The sequence below is a fragment of the Mandrillus leucophaeus genome, unplaced genomic scaffold (assembly GCF_000951045.1).
Source record: "Mandrillus leucophaeus isolate KB7577 unplaced genomic scaffold, Mleu.le_1.0 Scaffold608, whole genome shotgun sequence".
NCBI classification, from domain to species: Eukaryota; Metazoa; Chordata; class Mammalia; order Primates; family Cercopithecidae; genus Mandrillus; species Mandrillus leucophaeus.
Window position 1 is genome coordinate 264,616 of NW_012106564.1, and position 21,873 is coordinate 286,488.

Below are 21,873 nucleotides of genomic sequence, written 5' to 3' on the forward strand. Positions count from 1 at the left end.
AAACCTGGGACCAGATGGATTCACAGCTGAATTCTACCAGAGATACGAAGAGGAGCTGGTACTATTCCTTCTGAAACGATTGCAAACAATTGAAAAGGAAGGACTCCTCCCTAACCCGTTTTATGAGGCCAGCATCATCCTGATACCAAAACCTGGCAGGCGCACAACAAAAAAAGAAAACTTCAGGCCAATATGCCTGATGAACATTGATGCAAAAATCCTCAATAAAATACTGGCAAACCCAATCCAGCAGTACATCAAAAAGCTTATATAGCACAATCAAGTTGGCTTCATCCCTGGGATGCAAGGCTCGTCCAACATATGCAAATCAATAAACGTAATCCATCACATAAACAGAACCACAGTCATCTCAATAGATGCAGAAAAGGCCTTTGGCAAAATTCAACAGCCTTTCATGTTAAAAACTCTCAACAAACTAGGTATTGATGGAACATATCTCAAAATAATAAGAGCTATTTATGACAAAAACCCACACCCAATATCATACCGAATGGGCAAAAGCTGGAAGCATTCCCTTTGAAAACCGGCACAAGACAAGCATGCCCTCTCTCACTACTCCTATTCAACATAATATTGGAATTTCTGGCCAAGGCAATCAGGCAAGAGAAAGAAATGTATTCAAGCAGGAAGAGAGGAAGTCAAATTGACTCTGATTGCAGACAACATGGTTCTATATCTAGAAAACCCCAGTGTCTCAGCTCCAAAACTCCTTAAGCTGATAAGCAACTTCAGCAAAGTCTCAGGATACAAAATCAATGTGCAAAATACACACGCATTCCTATACACCAATTATAGACAAGCAGAGAGCCAAATCATGAATGAACTCCCATTGACAATTGCTACAAAAAGAATAAAATATCTAGGAATACAGCTAACAAGGTATGCAAAGAACCTCTTCAGGGAGAACTACAAACCACTCACTGCTCAAGGAAATAAGAGAGGACACAAACAAATGAAAAAACATTCCATCTTTATGAATAGGAAGATACAATATTGTGAAAATGGCCATATTGCCCAAAGTAATTTATAGACTCAATGCTATTCCCATCAAACTACCATTGACATTCTTCACAGAATTAGAAAAAACTACTAAAAAGGGCCTGTATAGCTAAGACAATCCTAAGCAAAAACAGCAAAGCTGGAGGCATCATGCTACCTGACTTCAAACTAGACTGCAAGGCTACAATAACCAAAACAGCATGGTACTGGTGCCGAAACAGACATATAGACCAATGGAACAGAACAGAGACCTCAAAAATAACACCACATATCTACAACCATCTCATCTTTGACAAACCTGACAAAAACAAGCTGGAGAAAGAATTCCCTGTTTAATAAATGGTGCTGGGAAAACTGGTTAGCCACATGCAGAAAACTGAAACTGGACCACTTCCTTACACCTTATACAAAAATTAACTCAAGATAGATTAAAAACTTAAATGTAAAACCCAAAACCATAAAAACCCTAGAAGAAAACCTAGGCAATACCATTCAGGACGTAGGCATGGGCAAAGATTTCCTGACGAAAATGCCAAAAGCAGTAACAACAAAAGTCAAAATTGACAAATGGGATCTAATTAAACTAAAAAACTCCTGCACAGCAAAAGAAACTCTCATCAGAGTGAAGAGGCAACCTACAGAATGTGAGAAAATTTTGCAATCTACCCATCTGACAAAGGTCTAATATCTAGAATCTACAAGGAACTTAAGTTTACAAGAAAAAACCCCCATCAAAAAGTGGGTATAGGATGTAACAGCATTTCTGAAAAGAAGACATTTATACAGCCAACAAACATATGAAAAAAAGCTCATCATCACTGGTCGTTTGAGAAAAGCAAATCAGAACCAAAATGACATACCATCTCACACCGATCAGAATGGCGATTATTAAGAAGTCAAGAAACAATAGATTCTGGCGAGGCTGTTGAGAAATAGGAATGCTTTTACACTGCTGGTGGGAATGAAAATTAGTTCAACTATTGTGGAACACAATGTGGTGATTCCTTAAGGATCTAGAACCAGAAATACCATTTGACCCAGCAATCCCATTTTTGGGTATACACCCAAAGGAATATAAATCATTCTACTATAAAGACACAGGCACATGTATGTTTATTGCAGCACTATTTACAATAACAAAGACATGGAACCTACCCAAATGCCCATCAATGATAGACTGAATGAAGAAAATGTGGTACATATATACCATGGAATACTATGCAGCCATAAAAAGGAATGAGATCATATCCTTTGCAGGGACATGGATGAAGCTGGAAGCCATCATTCTCAGCAAACTAACCCAGGAACAGAAAACAAAACACCACATGTTCTCATTAATAAGTGGGAGTTGAATAGTGAGAACACATGGACAAAGGAAGGGGAACAACATAAACCAGGGCTAGTTGGGGGGTGGGGGCCAAGGGGAGGGAGAGCATCAGGACAAATAGCTAATGCATGTGGGGCTTAAAAACTAGATGATGGGCTGATAGGTGCAGCAAACCACCATGGCACATGTATACCTGTGTAACAAACCTACACATTCTACACTTGTATCCTGGAACTTAAAGCAAAAGTAAATAAATAAATAAATAAATAAATAAAAATAAATTAAAAGTGCTATTCCAGTGAGCAAATGAGTGATAAGTAAGCAGAACAGCCTTCTTGCTGATATGGAGAAGGTGTTAGTGGTCAGAGTGGAAGATCAGAGCAACCATAACATTCCCTTAACCAAAGCCAGATCCAGAGCAAGGCCTCACTCTTTTCAATTCTGTGAAGGCTGAGAGAGGCAAGGAAGCTTCAGAAGAATAGTTGGAAGATAGCAGAGGTTGGTTTATGTAGTTAAGAAAAGAAGCTATCTTCATAACATAAGCAAGTACTGATGCAGAAGCTGTAGCAAGTTGTCTAGAAGATCTAGTTAAGATAATTTATGAAGGTGGCTACATGGAATGAAAGATTTTTAATGTAGATGAAGCAGCTTTCTACTGGACAAAGATGCCACCTAGAACTTCGATAGTGAGAGAGAAGTCAATACCTGGCTTCAATGAAGGACAGGCTGAATTTCTTGTTATAGGATAATGCAGTTAGTGACTTAAGTTGGAAGGCAATGCTTATTTACCGTGCCAAAAATCCTAGGGCCCTTAAGAAATATGCTAAATCTACTCCACTTATGCTCTATAAATGGAACAAAAAGTCTGATGGCACCACATCTGTTTACAGTATGGTTTACTGAATCTTTTAAGCCCATCTTTGACACCTACTGCTCAGAATTTTTTTTTTTCAAGTATTACTGCTCATGGGCAATGCATGTAGCCACCCAAGAGCTCTGATGGGGATGTACAAGGAGATTAATGTTGTTTTTGTGCCTGCCAATACAATATTTATTCTGCAGCCCATGGAGTAAGGAGTAATTTCAACTTTTAAGTGTTGTGATTTTAGAAATACTTTTCATGCAGCTGCCATAGATAGTGATTTCTTTGATGGATCTAGGCAAAGTGAACTGAAAATCTTCTGGAAAGGATTTACCATCTAGATGGCACTCACAACATTCATGACTCAATAGGTGAGGTCAAAATACCAACATGAATAAGGGTTTGGAAGACGTTGATTCCAACTCTCATGGATGACTTGGAGGGGCTCAAGACTTCATTAGAGGAAGTAACCACAGATGTGGTGGAAATAGCAAGAGAACTAGACTTAGAAGTACAGCCTGAAGATGAGACTAAATTACTACAATCTCATAATAATACTTGAATGAATAAGAAATTTCTTCTTATGAATGAACAAAGAAAGTTGTTTCGTCAAATGGAATCTACTTCTGGTAAAGATGCTGGGAACACTATCGAAATGACAGTAAAGGATTTAGAATATTACATAAACTCAGTTGATAAAGAAGTGACAGGATTTGAGAGGATTGACTCCAATTTTAAGAGAAGTTTTAGATAAAATGTTATCAATAGCATTATATATTACAGGGAAATCTTTTGTGAAAGAAAAATTCAATTAATGGGGCCAAATTCATTGTTGTCTTATTTTTATGAAGCTGCCACCATTCCCTCAATCATCAGCAGCCATCATTCTGATTAGTCAGCAGCCATCAACTGGGAGGCAAGACCCTCCAGAAGCAGAAAGATGATGACTTGCTGAAGGCTCAGAGTATTGTTAGCATTTTTTAGCAATGAAGTATTTTAAAATTAAGGTATATACCTCTTTTAGATGTGATGTTATTGCACTTTTAATAGACTACAGTATAATGTGAACATAACTTTTATATGCACTGGAAAACTAAAAAAATATGTGACTTGCTTTACTGGGATATTTGCTTCATTGAGCTTTTATGTGATCTGGAACCAAACCTGTAATATATCAGAGGTATGCCTATAATTGAAACCATGAGAGTGGCTGAGATTATTCTGGGAGAATCTGTAGAGCAAGAAGAGCAGTGAGTCATTTCTAAATGCAATGAGACGTACTTAGAGTAATAGTCTCTCTGTTTTACCCATGAGGAAATTGAGGCCCGGCACCAGAAAGATTTTGGGATTTTCCTATATAGCTAAGGAGAGGAAACTGGAACTTGAAACTAGGTCTCCTGATTCCAAGTCACTATTCCTTCTATCATATTGATCTCAAAATAACAATCCTAATTTAGGGGAAACTTGCAGGCAATTTGCTTTAGAATGCCCCTGGAGAATAATCCAATTATTGGTATGATATGTCTTTTTTGTCTGAATTCTGTAGAAACAAATTTATCAATTATTTTATCCACATGTTTACATTGTTCTAGGATGAGAATTACTATAAATACATCAGATAAAAAATTCTTTGATTCTAAGTCCATGGCAGGTTTATGTAAAACTCTGCAAATCTATAACTTTGATACCTTTACAAAATGATTGGCAGATCAAGTCTGTTATTTGTGCCCATTAAGAAAGAGCATAGGAACTTTTGTGCATATAAGCAGACTGAATGTCAGGGTGTTGCAATAGTCACAAAACAAACTTGGTATCATTAGTACTTGTTTTAATCACTTGTCTAACCATAGAGAATAGTAACATGGATTCTACCATGTTAGGGCAGTAGTGGTCCCTATGAAATAAGTTTTATTTACTCCTTAATAACTGTTGTTAACTCAGTCATTTTTATGTCTTTGTTTTCCTTAGAAACTGACTTATGCAAAGGAAACTGTAAGCAGGTGAGTGTCTCTTTTTCCCAAAATTCATGTTTGGCAACACAGATGTGTCATAACCGAATTCAAGACTCACCCCAAATTTAATGGTGCCTTTCTATTTTCTTGCCAGTTTGCAATGACCAGGCCTGTGGATAAGTCCCAAATATTTTTCCTCATTCCCAAGCCACCTTTATTTCCAAACCACCACCACAGCCACTGTGCGCATTTGCTGTCTGACCTTATTATGAGGCAAACTTGCTCCTCTCTTAGATAAGAAAACAGATTTATGGCTTATATGGAATCACCTATTATTGTCGAGGTTTAAAGGCTAATGATGAAATTGTTCTGAAATGGTACACCACAGTTGAGGATACTTTATTAAATGATGGGTGGTGCTATGGATCAATTTATTGACTATTGATGATTATGTTCTTGAAACTTAGGAATAGCATAACCTTGATGAGTCTATCAGTATTTTGATTCTTGACTCTGTTCACCATGGGCTTGGGGCTAAGGTAATTTCTGGCTTCTGGGAAGTATCAGTACAAAAAAGATCACAGAAGGTAAGGGATTTTGAGCCTATAGGGGCTAAAGCTTTCCAATTCTATTCATCATCAGAGTATCTAAATTGTAATAGCATGTGGGTGGTTATATAGGAAAGCACCACTAGAGCATGCAATCCAGGTCACAGTCCAGAATTTTGCCTCAAATTAGAGGGAAGGACAGATTGAAAAACCAAGTAGGTGAGTCAGTGTCCAGAGATCCAACCTGGGCATCAGAGTCAGGGCAAAACCATAAATGGAATATATATGTGGGTGGTAGTGGGGTGTATCCAGGTTTCAAATCAAACACAAGTAAATAGGAAAGAAGTGGGACTCTGTGTGGTATTATTCATACAGCCAATGGCACTGAGTCTATACCAGGGTGTGGGATGATTGAATATTTACTTAAATATGGGGTCATGTGGTCTCTTGGGTGTGGTTTATTCTGTTTTAATTTTTATATTTATTTATTTGGAGACAGGGTCTTGATCTGTCACCCAGGCTGGAGTGCAGTGGCATGATCACAGCTCACTGCAGTCTCGAGCTCCCAGGCTTAAGTGATCCTCCACTTCTGCTGCCCAAGTAGTTGGGACTACAGGCACAAACCATCATGCCCAGCCAATTTTTTTTGTATTTTTTGTAGAGACAGGGTTTTGCTATGTTGCCCAGGCTGGTTTTGATCTCCTGGGCTCAAGCAATTGGCCCGCCTCAGCCTCCCAAAGTGTTGCGATTGACTGCAGGCATGAGCCACTATGCCTGTCTGTGTGTGGTTTCTTCACCACAGAGAGGCAGAGCTCAGAGATTCCTTGTGATTGCCACTGCAACAGACAGTGGATCAGTAAATCTACGGTTGTAATGATAGAACTAGAAGGAACCTTAGAGGTCGCTTCATCCAACTTTCACAGTCTATTGGCTCAATTAACTTCTCTAAGATCTCTTTAAGTTCATTGTGCCCGAAGCTATATCAATCATTTCCTCATAAATCTGTTTCTTTCTAGGTTCCTCTTATCAGTGAATGAATGGCATTATCATCCATCTAGTTGCCCATATTCTTTTCTCTTGCTTTCTCCCTTCTCTTCTCCTATTTTCTAATTATCCCTTGATTCCATCCATTTGTCTCTGACCCCACAGTCTCTACACTAATTCGTATAATCAACACTTATTTCCTGGTACAGAGGCTTGCCAAGAGTTCTCTCTACTTCCCTCTGAGCCCTCCTCTCCACCCCGGCCAGAAATCTTCAAAAGAATAAATTTGATCACGTGCCTCTCCTCTGTAAGACAATTTAATAGTTCCTCATTGCTTTTAAGATCAAAATTAACATGACCCACAAGGCTCTTCACAGTTAGGCCTGTGCCCAGCCTCATCTGTCTCAGTTTCCTTCTCAAACTCTATGGTTTAGCCACAGTTTTTCAGAGTAGTCTTGAGCCATTGTGTTTCCATATTTGTTGCCTGACTAACATTATCAAACACGTAATAGCATTTTAACATTTATTGATTGCTTACAGTATACTAGATACTTAACATATATTAATTTATTTAATCCTCTGAGTTTAAGCCTCTGAATTATGTACTTTTACTATCTTTATTTGATAGACGAAGAAACAGTATTAGAGTTTAAATAACTCAAGGTAATCCAGCTTATTTGATTCTTAAGCATCTGATTTTTAACCTCTATTAATACTGCCTTTTACTGTGTAAAATATGTTACCTCACTTAATTATTACAACAACAACAACCAAAAACCTAAGTTAGTAATACTCTTACAGGAATCCAAAATATGAATAAAATCAGTAATGCATACAAATCAGTAACTGCACAAAATACCTAAAGCCTGACTCTTCTTGAAAAATCTACCATGTAGCCTTTAGCAGGTTTCTGCCGGATCCTAATGAATGAATAAAAATGGATCTTACTCATTTTTGTAACCCTAATAGGTAACAATCTTGAGGAAATGCACTGTTTTAGGATTTGTTGTAAGCTCTACATTAACTAGCACCAAATGTGTATGTAGTGTAATCTTAATATGTACAGTTTGTATTGCTTTGGTTGACTTTGTTTAACCAATCAGACCAATATCAAAACATGCTTGTGTTCATAGTGCACATATGTGCACACACACCCATACATAGAGAGAGGGAAGAGAAGTCAATTCCAAGGATAATTTTTTAAAAATTTAGCTTTTATTTTAGATATAAAGGATACATGTGTAGGATTGTTACATGGGTATATTGGACCCAGGTAGTAAGCAGAGTACCCAATATGTAGTTTTTCAACCCACACCCACCTGCCCTCTAGTAGTCCACAGTGTCTATTATTCCCATGTTTATATCCGTATATGCTCAGTGTTTACCTCTCCCTTATAAGTGAGAACATGCAGTATTTGGCTTTCTGTTCCTACATTAATTCACTTAGGATTATGGCCTCCAATTCCATCCAAGTTGCTGCAAAGGACATGAGTTCATTCTTTTTCCTGGTTGCATAGTATTCCATGGCATATATGTACCATATTTCCTTTATCCAATCCACCATTGATGGCCACCTCGATTGATTCCATGTTTTTGCTGTTATGAATAGCTAGTGATGAACATGCGAGTGCATGTATCTTTTTGATATAATGATATGGGATTGCTGGTTTGAATGGTAGCTGTGTTTTAAGTTCTTTGAGAAATCTCCAAACTGCTTTTCACAGTGGCTGAACTAATTTACATTCCTACTAATAGTATATAATCATTTCTTTTTCTCTGCAACTTCATCAACATCTGTTATTTTCTGATTTTTTAGTAGCCATTCTGACTCGTGTGAGATGGCATTTCATTGTAGTTTTGATTTGCATTTCCCTGAGTATTACTGATGCTAAGTATTTTTTCATATATTGACCTCATATATGTCTTCTTTTGAGAAGTGTCTGTTCATGTCCTTTGCCTACTTTTTAATGGGGTTATTTGTTTTTTGCTTTTTGAATTGTTTAAATTCCCTATAGATTCTGGATATTAGACTTTCGTCAGATGCCTAGTTTGTGAATATTTTCTCCCATTCTGTAGGTTATCTGTTTAGTATGTTGATAGTTTCTTTTGCTGTGCAAAAGCGCTTTAGTTTAATGAAGTCCCACTTGTCAATTTTTGTTTTTGTTGCAATTGCTTTTGGGGGCTTGGTCATAAATTCTTTGCCAAGACCAATGTTGAAAAGGATATTTTCTAAGTTTTCTTCTAGAGTTTTTTTAGTTTGAGGCCTTACATTTAATTATTTAATCAATTTTTAGTTAATTTTGGTATATGATAAAAGGTAGGGTTCTAGTTTTTTTCTTCTACATATGGCTAGCCAGTTAGCCCAGCAGGATTTATTGAATGGGGAATCCTTTCTCCATTGTTCATTTTTGTCAGCCTTGTTGAAGATCAGATGGTTGTAGATGTGCAGCTTTATTTCTGAGTTTTCTATTCTGTTCCATTGGTCTATGTGTCTGTTTTTGTGCCAGTACCATGCTGTTTTGGTTACTGTAGCCTTATAGTTTAGTTGGAAGTTGGATAGTGTGATGCCTCTGGCTTTGTTCTTTTTGCTTAGGATTACTTAGGCTATTCAGGCTCTTTTTTGATTCCACGTGAATTTTAAAGTAGTTTTTTTTCTAATTCTGTGAAGAATGACATTGCTAGTTTGATAGGAATAGTATTGAATCTGTAAATCGCTTTGGGCAGTATGGCCATTTTAATGACATTGATTCTTCCAATCCATGAGCATGAGACTTTTTTGATTGATTTAGCTTTGGGTGTGGCCAAGATGGCCACACTGTAAATTTTGCAAAGGCTATGTTTCCATGTTAATTAGTCATGGATACATGCTAAGTACATTTTGTTTCAACAGATTCTGTGTTACTATACCCTGACAGTAACACAATATTCCTGAAAACCTAACTTCAGACCTTACTGGATTTCATCATTCAAAGAGAAAAATGTATATCTGTGCTGTTTTCCTGCTAAGAGATGTATTTCTTGCATAATGTATCAACTACTAAATACCTGATCACAGTGCACCTCATTCACAACTACTAGGAGGTGATTAGAGAAGGAGGGGGGAATGAATGAAAGTCTGTTAATTGGTTAAAGCAGAATGGGTTTTCTCTGGAGCTGCCCCAAATTGATTATCTCATTCATTTCCTTGGGTTCTCCTGCCTGCTGATTCAAACTGTCCCATCTTTCTGTGCATCAGCTGGAAACAAACACCTTCTTTCTCTCTTTCACCATCCCAACTCCCAAGAGGAATTTTTAAAAAGAAAGATAAAATGATTCTGCCCATGTGAAGAGAAAGTCTTTCATCATAAGAACTAGCCTATAATGCAGCACATGCCATCAGAAGCTAGACTGGTAATGCAATGCACATACAGTGTGAGTATATATATCTACAAATGTTGAGGCAGTACAATTTCCAAGCATTCAAAGTACTGATATGCACTTGCATGTTAAAATATCATAAAGATGCCAAAGAATAGAGAGATGACACTTTTTCTTCCTTATCTTGTCATAGAGTTAGGCTGGTAGACTTCATGGTAGACCACTATAAGAGGTAGACCACTATCAGAGGTAGACCATAATTTAGTTTTCTGGGTTGGATATTGAAGCATGCCATTTCACTCTAAATCTGGGCCTAATAACTAAAAATACTAATATATCAGCAGTTACTTAGAATATTGTGAAAAGCTTCTTACTCACAAGAATGGACAATGATGTTTGCCCTTTTAAATGGTTTAGAATAACCATACTCAATAATCACCTAATTAGAGTCATTTTCAATAAAATTAAAAATATTAGCTAATACTAATGTAGAAGTTATAGGCCAGACATTGTTCTAGTACTTTATTACTTGTATTAATTTACTTAATCCTCTAAACAATATAGTGAGGTAGGTGTTGATATTATCTGTCTCTTAAAGAGAAGGAAATTAAGGCATAGAGAGTTTAAGGGACTTGTCCAAGGTCACAAAGCCAGTGTTCAACCCCTATGCTATAATGCATATGTATTTAAATTATTAGAATATTTTACATCATTCAGAGATTTAAAAAATTGGTTTTCTTTGTTGTGCATATGTGTGTGTGAATGAGAAAGACAAACATGAAGAATGAAAAAAAGTATTTAAATGGTTGCTATAATTTACATACTAAAAGCCCAGACTTCATCACTACAATGGCACTTGTACCCCCTAAATCTATCAAAATTTATAAAAATTTAAAATTAAAAATGATATTATGAACTTTTGTATAGATCTTTGTACCAATTTCAAAATCTTATCTGCTGAAATTCAAAGGAGCTAACTTCAAATGAATAAAGATTTAGAAAGTAGCTACTTTATATTAGATAGACTTCTCCATGATAATGTTTCTTAAACCATCAGTTGTCAGCATATTGAATATGTACCATGTGGCCTGGCTGTGAGTCCATGTAAAGAGGCAGTATAGGAGAGAGACAGAGCTGTAGACAGGAGAGAAATTGAAATTTTAGTGTTTGTCTTATTAACAACTTGTGCTAAATCTTGGTCATTTCACTTTATAGAAAAATGTCTGTTTTTCAGGCTTTAGGAAAGCATCAAATGATCAGGAATAGGATTCCTAGAAAAGCAGGAAGTCCACATCTTTCTGTGTCTGTAGCACATTCAGTGAGAGCAGGGGCAGAACGCACTGATCCCTGTGTGTGTTTCTGTCAGGGATATGGCCTAGTGTGGGGTTATCCTTTTGGTGCACACTGGCAGTACTCTTGCGGCGAAGATGGACCAGTAGAGGCATGGTGGTGATACTCCCTGACCTCTTATGAAACGACATATCCTGAACCCTACCATCATCCCGTACACATTGGCATTTATAGACATATAGAGCTTTACATTTTAACAAGATTTTTTACATTTAATTGTCACAATTACCCTATGAAATCTTTACAGAGTGAAATTCTCCGACGTTCACACAACTTAGTGAGACTTGTTTACAATTCCAATCATTAAGTGACAGAAAAATGGAACTATCAAATTAGTTAACAGTCTCCGGGACATTCTAGCAATGTCAGCAAAAGGAAAATTAATTTGATGGTTGTGGTTTATTAGAAAGCAAGAATTCAATAATGGTTCTATTTTTTTGCAGTTTTGTTTCTTTGAAAAAAGGTTAAATTATGAAATATCTCAGACATAGAGACAAACATTAAGCCTTCTCTGACTCTGGCCCTCTCAAACTTGTGCTCCAGGAGATAATGGTAACTGCAGTAAGCAGATGGCATTGGAAGTGCATTGAAATCCTGTGTGTACAGCTAGGACAAGGTAGAAAGTGCTAGGCACAGATTTTGAGTCTGTCCTAAATATACATGAATTTGTTTAATGCCTACCCAAGATATTTATGCATTCTTCTTTTGCCATTCAAATAATTTCGGTGTATTTTTGTTGTTTATATTGATAAATAGATTTGGTTTCTTGAATATTAGAATTTGTTTACCTATAAAAATATTGATTCACTGGATTCATTAAAACAATGAGTCTCTTTTAATGGAAAGTACTCTCTGGGAAGGTTTACTAAGAATAGCACTGGACTGGGAGTCAAGAGACCTTTTCTTTTTGCTTCTACCTGGCTACTTTGATTTTGGATAAATGACTCAAACAATCTGATGCAATGTTTTTTATCTATAAACTGAGAAGATAGAAGACAACTCATATTTATGATGCCATCTCTACGTGAATGTCAAGTAGACATTTCAAACTCAACACATCCACAAATGAACTCTTGGTTCTCCCATGCCCCCAACCCAATTAACTCTGCTTTTCTATTGGTGGCAATTTTATCATGTCTGTCATTGCAGAACAAAACTTTGTGATCATGCTTTATATTTCTGTTTCTTCCACACCTCACATCCAATCCATCAAGAAATTCTGTTGCCTGTAGATTCAAAATATATCTCGAATCTGATCACTTTTCACCATCTTCACTGCCACCACCCTAGTCTGAGCCACCAGCATCTTTTATTTTTATAATAGCTTCTTAACACGTCTAACCCTTTCCCAACTACAGTACATTTTCAACACAGCAGCCAGAGTGATTTTTTATTTTTCTTATTAGTCTATATATTTGTCAGCTAAGGGAATTTTAACGTTTGCTTAAAACAGTGTTTATCAAACTTTTCTCCCAAAGTCCTCAATGGCAGAAAATATGGACAGTATAGCTTGGAGTTTTTTTTGGTTTGTTTTTGCAAATCCAAACTTCCTTTTCTTTTCTTAAGACTTCATGCACTCTTTTGTATTCTGCTATGTAGTGTGTCAGTACGTATTTTATGGGAATTGATTTATTGCCTCGAATATCACACAAAATGGAAGCTTTAGAAATGGAGCCAAGTCTATTCTATGGCTTCTAACAATCTACTGTATACTCTGCATGTGTGTACCGTGTTGGAAAGAGTCTTAGAACAAACAAACTTATGGAGTTTATTCAAAAACTTTCAATGAAAACAAAACACCTTCATCATATAGTTATTCTACTATAAAATGATATATTATTTCCTAAAAATCATTGGAAATCATGTGATTAAAAACTATGGGGGCAATGGGAATAATAAAGTTAGGGGCACAATACCCAGAAACTTTGTCAACAATACATTTTTTTTTTTTTAAAAAAAAGGAACCTAGTGGTTGGCACGGTGGCTCACGCCTGTAATCCCAGCACTTTGGAAGGCTGAGGCAGGCAGATTACTTGAGATCAGGAGTTCAAGACCAGCCTGGCCAACATGGTGAAACCCCGTCTCTATAAAAATACAAAAAAAATTAGCCAGGCATAGTGGCGTGCACCTGTAATCCTGGCTGCTCGGGAGGCTAAGGCAGGAGAATAGCTTGAACCTTAGAGGCGGAGGTTGCAGTGAGCCAAGATTGCGCCATGGCACTCCAGCCTGGGCAACAACAGAGTGAGACTCCATCTCAGAAACAAACAAAAAAGGAACCTAATAAAAATGGTGGCACAGTTTACATGTCCCATGTGGTTAAGAAATACACAAATACCATAATAAATATGTCACTTAACCTTGATGAATTTCTGACATTTGTTTGTAAAATTGGACATTGGAAAGATTGTAGCTTATAAATTATTGTAAAGTGATGGAAGGAGAATTATCTGAAGAAGAACGGAAAGTTGTAACACCATATGAGGGTGGGTGTGGTTCATAACCCATGGGTGAACTGAGGTAGCTGAAGATGTCTGAAGTGTCGGGCATGAGAGTACTTGGTGTATTCCAACGTGGCCTCTCTTCATCTGGGTGCAGTTTTGTTTATTCATCTAGCATTTCTCACAATGAAATTGAGTATAGGTAAAGGAGAAATCTGCATTATACTCAACTGTTTCTTAATATATTAATCATGTTAAAACAAATTCACAAATAAATAGCATAGCAGAGCTGACTGTATGTATCATATATCTCTACTGATAAGTCACTGCCTATACTAGGTCTAATAGAGGACACAAGATATTCACTATTCTTAGGAAATAAGGCATATAAATAACAATACATATAAACAAAAATACAAGTGAATTTTGAAAATTAAAAAATGTGTATTCTGCCTGAAACTAGGGCAGACCAGGTTGAAGTGGAGTGGAGACTGCCGACTGTGGGAGATGCTGAGGGGGGTGACATGGGGCTAGCTCACACGGGCAGTGATACCATAGGAGTGGCCTAAGAATTTACTCAGCCTATCTTTCTCCAATTGAATATTACCGCTATCTATTAAAATCCTTATTTGCCCATGATTTCCATGGACCACAAAACCAAATACATATATTTTTTCAGCCAATATTTTATTCTCTTTGGGATGACATATGTCACTACTCCATTAACTCCTGTTTCCCCTATTCACATTTATTTTTATAATTTTTTGAGATTATTTTTGTATTCTCCGTGTAAAGAGATTCTTGTATTTGTTTTCCACTGCTGCTTTAACTAATTAGTCTAACCTTGGCAGCTTAAAACAACATAGATTTATTATCTTATAGTTCTGTAGTTCAGAAGCCTCTTTTGGGTCTCAAAGTATTAGCAGGGCTGTGTTCCTTTTTAGAAGCTGTAGGGGAGAATCTGTTTTCTTGCTTTTTCTAGCTTCTACAGACCACCCACATTTCTTGGCTCATGGCCCCCTTCCATCTTCAAAGCCAGCAATGGCTGGTGGAGTCTCTCTCACATTCCATCGCTCTGACTTTCTTCTGTCTCCCTCTTCCACATGAAAGGGTTCCTGGGATTACATGGAGCCTACTGGATAACCCAGGATACTCTACCTATTTTAAGATCTGCCGATTAGCAAGCTTAATTCTACTTGCAACCTTAATTCCCCTCTCTGGGGATTAAGATATGGACCTCTTTGGGAGGTTAGTATTCTGCCAATCACAGTTCTCTGTAATTTAAATTGCAGACCTCTGTGCAAACTCTAATACATCTGCTAATGTGTGTCTTGCTCCATATACTCTGCTATATCCTATTTTAAATGTCTCTGCTATCAGTTGCCAACTCTTAAAAAGAACATTTTCTGCCTGTATTCAGGACCTTACGTTCTGTCTTTCCTCTTAGAAACCTCTGCCTGTCATTGTTTCTCTCTTTCTCCTGAGTCTCCAACTTCCTTCTTTACTGACTCTTTCCCATTAGTATTTAAACATGCTCAAGTCCCTCTCATGTTACATATTTTTTAAAAAGCCTGCATTTATCTCCATTATAGCCAGACATCTTGAAAGAATGTCCACTTAGCTCCAGTCACTGCTTAAACTCCTGCCATCTGGTTTTATGGTTACATCCCCAATAACCAGTGCAAGGCTCAGCCTAGGATATGTGCTTACTAAATATTTGTTAAATTAATAACAGAATTTCTGCCTAATCACCCAAGTCTGTTATCAGGTCTCTGGTGATACTCTCAGCATAATGACTGCTCTTTGGGATTGTGTGTGTGTCTCAATTAATTTACATTTGTAGTTGAGAATTGTAGTTGAGAATACCCATCATGAATCACAAAGCCAAATATATATATGTATATATATACACACATATATATAAAATAAATATATATATAATATATATATTTTAATATATATATGTGTGTATATATATATTTTTTTGCAACGAGCAACCCAGGCTGGAGTGCAGTGGTCTGATCTCGGCCCACTGCAACCTCCGCCTCCCAGGTTCAAGTGATTCTCTTGCCTCAGCCTCCTGAGTAGCTGGGATTACAGGCATGTACCACCATGCCTGGCTAATTTTTGTATGTTTTTTAGTAGAGATGGGGTTTCGCCATGTTGGCCAGTCTGGTCTTGAACTCCTGACTTCAGGTGATCTGCCCACCTTGGCCTCCCAAAGTGCTGAGATTACAGGTGTTAACCACTGCGCCCGGCCTATATATATATTTTTTCAGCAAATGTTTTATTCTGTTTGGGATGACATATGTCACTATCCCATTAACCCCTGTTTTATATTTGTTTAGCATTTCATACTTTTTATGATGCTTCTGCATATAATATTTTATTTGGTTTTTGTCAACACCTTCATGAAATAGGAAGACATGGAGGTGTTCTTGTTTTAAAGGTTAAGTTCTTGAGGCCCAGAGCAACTAAGGTATTTCCCTAAATCATACACAAAGTTAATGATACATCTAGGACTAGCACTCAGGTTTCTTAACTCCTTTCTTTGAATTCTTTTGCTGTCACATGTGATTATAGTAACATATTCAAGAGCAAAGCAAAGTATAGAAGGTCATCAAGGGGAGTAGGGATCTGCATATGAACCTGTGCCTGGCTTGTTTTACAATGTCTTTAAATGTATGTTCTATGTGGCTGTGAGCAACTTTTGACACAATCCCACCTGAATTCCATTGACATGATTAGGTAATAGTGGTGAAGAATGAATAACTTGCTGGATGAACTGAGGAAAGGAGATAGTAAGGGGTTGCATGTTGTTAGTATTAAGCTAAAGATCTTAGCTGAACAGCTTCAACTTTGTGGTTTGACTTAGAAATGAAGTAGTATTTCTCTTTCCAAACTCAAGACACCTCTGTGTTCCAGTGCTGTTGTGAGCGACATTTTAAAGGATCTCTGCAGGAGGAATACTTAATGAAAACATGTAAAAGGATTCTTGTTGTTAAGTGTTCTTTACTGTCTCTTGAAAGGAGAGTGGGTGGGTGAGGGATTAAGAGTTGGAGTGTAGGCAAGTGATTTAAATTACTGAGAGTTTCCTACTTACCACTGTTAAAATAATGTTATTTTGAATTTAGCAAGGTGAAATCTAGTTCAACTGAAGTAATCAAACTTCTCCATTCTGAATGCTTGCTTAGTTAGAGAATTAGCTTAAATTTGATTTGATGTCGGGGACAGTTTAACTCACCCCAGGTGAAGTCCGGTTTCTCTGCTACCTCATCCCAACATCCTATTCTAGTTGCTGTGCTGTGCTTTCCTACCTTTGCCTTACTGTGATCCTTATATCTGGTTTCTCTCCATAGGTCTCCAACTGTAACCAGGTTCCCCTTCCTCTTTCTGGGACCTTACACATTGACTTTTAGGTCATTTGGTTTTTATAGGCCAGTATCATGAAGGCCAAATGAAACCCTTCTAAAGAGTAGGGATCATGTAAGGGCCATGTTGTGAAGAAGTGACTTGAGGTAAGAGTGAGGTTTCTGGCATCCAGTGGGCCTATTTTACATCACAGCTCCTCCATTGGCTTAGCTGTGTGACCCTGAGCAAATGTTAACCTCTTCTAGCATTAGTTTCCTCATCAGTCTAAATGGGATCATAGGATCTCGTTCTTAGGGTGGTTGCCAGAATTAAGTTAGTTAACCTAAATAAAGCACTTAGCAGTGTATGACACATGATGAGGGCTCAGTAAATTTAGTTGTAATTATTCTTGCTGTTATCATTGAAAGAGAACTGGATACAGTTAGGAAGTTTTGTGTGAGCCTGGTAAAGTTGCTTTACCTGTTTGGACCTTATTTCTTTCATCTGTGAAATGAAGGTACTGAGAAGGAGTACTGCCATGTGGACAACTGATAGACCCTATTCAGGCCTGATTATGTTAATGTTTCGTCCAAATGCATCCGATTCCCATTTTTTTCAGCTCCATCTTCTGTAACCCAGGAAGCCTCCTGATGCTTCCTCATCACTCATGCTGTCTTCTGCTCATCAAAATAACTTGTCCAGATGTCGTACCCTTTAGGTTCTTCTAGATGAAACTTAGTAAGCAATTTTATGCAAAAGTACTCTAAATAAACAATACTGATGAGTATTGTGTAATAGTTTAACATCTTACTTTTTTAGATAGAATTTTTAAAACCAGAAGGATGTTTATGATGAAGTTTTTTTTTTTTTTTTTTTTTTTTTTGATCATATTAATGTTTCTCAAATTTTCTACCAAAGCCTGGGCATTTAGAAAACATGCCCCTAGCTGACCCTCCCCTACCAGCTCCAATCATAAAATGTCTTTGAATTATCATATTTGATTTTCATATTCATTTAAACTTTATATTCTATTCCATAGTATAGCCATGTTTGTTATAATTTTAAAATGTTTTAAATTATACATCAGTTCTTATTTAACTCCTCACCTGTTTAAGCTTCTAGTCAAACTGATGCCTCCAAATGTGTGCCGTGTTTATCTCGAGGCTTTGAGTACCTCTGTAATCTAATTGAGAGCAGTAGGGTGATCTAAAGGTGTGGCTCTGAAGATGTGACTTACTGGGCACGTCACAGACCTGGACACATCTATGAAGGAGATATTTTTGACTGTTGATCAAATTACTTTAGGAAGTTGACGTGGTAGCATTGAAGAGAGTTTTTATTTATTTATTTATGTAGAGGCAGAGTCTTCCTCTGTCACCCAGGCTGGAGTACAGTGGTACAATCTTGGCTCACTGCAACCTCTGCCTCCTGAGTTCAAGTGATTCTCATACCTCGGGCTCCTGTAGCTGGGATTACAGGCATGTGCCACCACGCCCAGCTAATTTTTGTATTTTTAGTAGAGACAGGGTTTCACCATGTTGGCCAGGCTGGTCTCGAACTGCTGGCCTCAGGTGATTGACCCACCTGGACCTCCCAAAATGCTGGGATTGCAGGCATAAGCCACCATGCCCGACCTGAAGAGAGTTTTTAATTGCTATGAGTTGAAAACAGACAATCATCACTGATCCAATATCTTTGGAAAAGGTTAAGGGAATAGCCCTTTTCCTCTTAGGACATGTGTACAAACTTGAAAATTCGAAAATGTTCCCAAATTACTGCAAATCTAACTTTTATACCTTTGGGATATGTGAAAATATGGACTTGTGGAAACCTATTTTCTTTCCTTTAGGAGGAGGGGCTTTCTCAAATTATCTTCTGATCTCTTCTTATCTTTGCTTGCAGTTGCAGAGTGGCATGGTAACACGACAGCTAGGATACCTGATACCTGTTAGCAATGTGGCCTACAGCAAATACTTTCTCTAAGCTTGACTTTCTTTACATAAATAGGTTTTATGATTTCAGTGATCTCTCCAATGAGATCAGGTGTGTGGCTTTATGTTCCTTCTAGCAGCCACTACTTTCTTGTCTATGCTACTTGTCTCATCTGTAATTACTGACTTAGTGCGTATAATTTCTATAAGACTGTAACCTTCATATACCATGGGTGTTTTGCTCACAATTACATGCCAAGTACCTTCTACATTGCCTGGCACATAGTATTCATTTACCCCAAAATATATTTTTAATGCCTACTAAATGGCAGGTACTGTTTTAGGCACTGGAAAATACAGCAGGAATAGATTAGTCAAGGTCTCCAATCTCATGCAGTTTAGATTCTTAATGCATTCCTGTTCAACAGAACATCTGTGGTGATGGAAATGTTCTTTACCATCTTGTCCAGTATGATGGCCATTAACCACATGCAGCTATTAAGCACCTGAAATGTGGCAGGTGTAAATGAGGACTGAGTTTTTAACTTGGTTTAATTTTAATTAATTTAAATTGCTACACGTGTCCAGTGGCTACCATTTTTGGGCAATAATGTGCTAGAGGACTAAGGCATTAGAGACAGAGATAAATAAGAAGATAAATAAAATTTCACATAGTGATAAGAACTGAGAAGAGAGAAAACAGGGTGATGAAAAGATAACTAGGGAAGAATTCTAGATATGGTGATTCTAGTTGAGTATGCATCAATAAATGTAAAATAAATGAACTATGAAGTTTTAATTTTAAAAACTTTGCTTCTTGGTACTTTTGCTTGGGAGCCCTTAATTGGTGATCTAGTGTTTTTCTTTTTGGAAAACAACTCCAAAATCCCAAAATAAACCCTCATGTGTCTGTCATTTCATTAACTGCAAACATTTTTTTTCTAGCCCTGAACTGTCTTCTCCAGTTCCTGTTGGTGATACTTCAACATTGGGAGGTATGCTTTTGTGTCTTTATTCACTTTTCTTTTTAAATTATTTATGGTTTAAGACAGTCTCACAAAAAAGTACATTTTTTTGTGCTAACTTTTAAAAAATATCAGATTTCTCTCTTTTTATATGTTGTTCAAAATTCTCAAGAAAAAGTAATTTTTAAATATTTATGGCATAATGTTGTCGGTACCTAAAAATCCTTAATCGTTAAGTATATAATACAAGTCTGAACACCACTGAAAACAAATGTATGAGCTAATGAATTATTTTAAGGCAAACACTCTGTAGCTACCACTAATGTCAAAGTGTAGAACCATTCTAACGCCACCATCTGTCATTCGTCCTGTGAGAGTTTTCCAGAGGAAGGATTTTCTTGTTGCATTCTGTGGTACAGTTTAACATGTTCCTTTGACCAGTATATTTCTTGTAAATTGGTAATTCATTTCTTTATTTTTAATTAAAAAAAAACCCACAAACTTCTCTGTGTTAGAAATTTCAAACATCTACAAAAATAGAATAACATGATAAGGTCCAGTTTTAACGCTTGTCAATTCACAGCCAATTTCCAACCTTTACCCACTTCCCCTCTCTGGTAGAGGAGTTACTTCTTTTAGTATATGTCCCCTTTGCTAGATAGCTCCTTAAGTATAGGAATGTTGTCTCTGTGTCCGTAGTGTCTTGTGCAGAGTCTGGCATACAGTAGGTGCTCAATATATGCTTGTTGAATACACCACAATTATCTCTTGTTCTGAGAAGACGCCATACAAATGTGTCTTGAGGTTAAAAGCACCGAATTTCCAGGACAATAAAGCAAACTATTTATGGGAATGGTTTTTGAAGTCAGTTCCTTATTTCCTGATAGGAATTCTGACTTAATCAGGGACTGAATTCATGCATATGTTTTTGCTTTTCTTCTTAGACGCTGCTCTCAGTGTTCCACATCCAGGGGTGGACTCCTATGAAGGTGCCTCAGACAGCAGCTTGGAAAGGCCAGAGGAGAGTGTGAGTGATACTCTGTTTTGTTACTTAGTTTCTAACATGGAGCATAGAGAGTAAGAGAGAGTTTATCTCCCATTGCTGGACTACACAGGACTTCATGTAGTGCCCTGTTAGAAAAATGACGTGAATTCTAAAACCAGTACATTAAAAACAATTTTGAGGTTCCTTGGAGAACTGAGTAAATCTGCTCTTATTGTAGAGTTTTTGGTGAGAGAGGGCTTCAAATTATAAATGAAATGGACTGTCATTGAGGGAAGCCCACTGCCTCTTGTGGCCTCTGTGACATGATTTACTATGGTGGTTTTGCCTATGTTCTTCTAACCCTTAAGAGACCAGATCTTAGCTCTTCAGAGGGTAAAGCTATACATTTTATGTAGTTTAAAAGGCAAAAAGTACCATGCATTGTGAATATACCATAATTAATAGAAACCTGTCCACTGAACAACACTAAATCCTATAGCTGAGTCTCTCACAAAAGATATGTACAGATTAACCAAAAAATTACACATTGCCCAGGAATATAGAAACATTTTGTTAGATATTTAAATACTGCATTTAAAAAATTAGGGGGTTCACAAATGCTGTTTTTTAAACATAGAGCAAACTCTGACAAAACGTAGTCACTAGGAAGATGCAATTTAGTTATCTTGCACCTTCACTTCCCAACGTGGACATTTTAACTTACATGAAATCAGGTTAAGTCGCTCCACTTTGCCTCATCACCCTCCCTGTCACTGAACAAGTCTGGTGGTAATCCCTGAGTG

At 37.2% G+C, this 21,873-nt stretch overlaps 1 protein-coding gene across 1 annotated transcript in view; it reads left to right on the forward strand.

The window, feature by feature from the left end:
- The window catches only part of IMPG2 (interphotoreceptor matrix proteoglycan 2), a 99,617-nt gene that overhangs the window by 25,094 nt on the left and 52,650 nt on the right, over positions 1-21,873 (forward strand). The window contains exons 4-6 of the mRNA XM_011999890.1: positions 5,178-5,209; positions 20,066-20,115; positions 21,030-21,112. Coding sequence (XP_011855280.1) covers positions 5,178-5,209; positions 20,066-20,115; positions 21,030-21,112 — 165 coding nt within the window. The remainder of the gene's footprint in view (positions 1-5,177; positions 5,210-20,065; positions 20,116-21,029; positions 21,113-21,873) is intronic.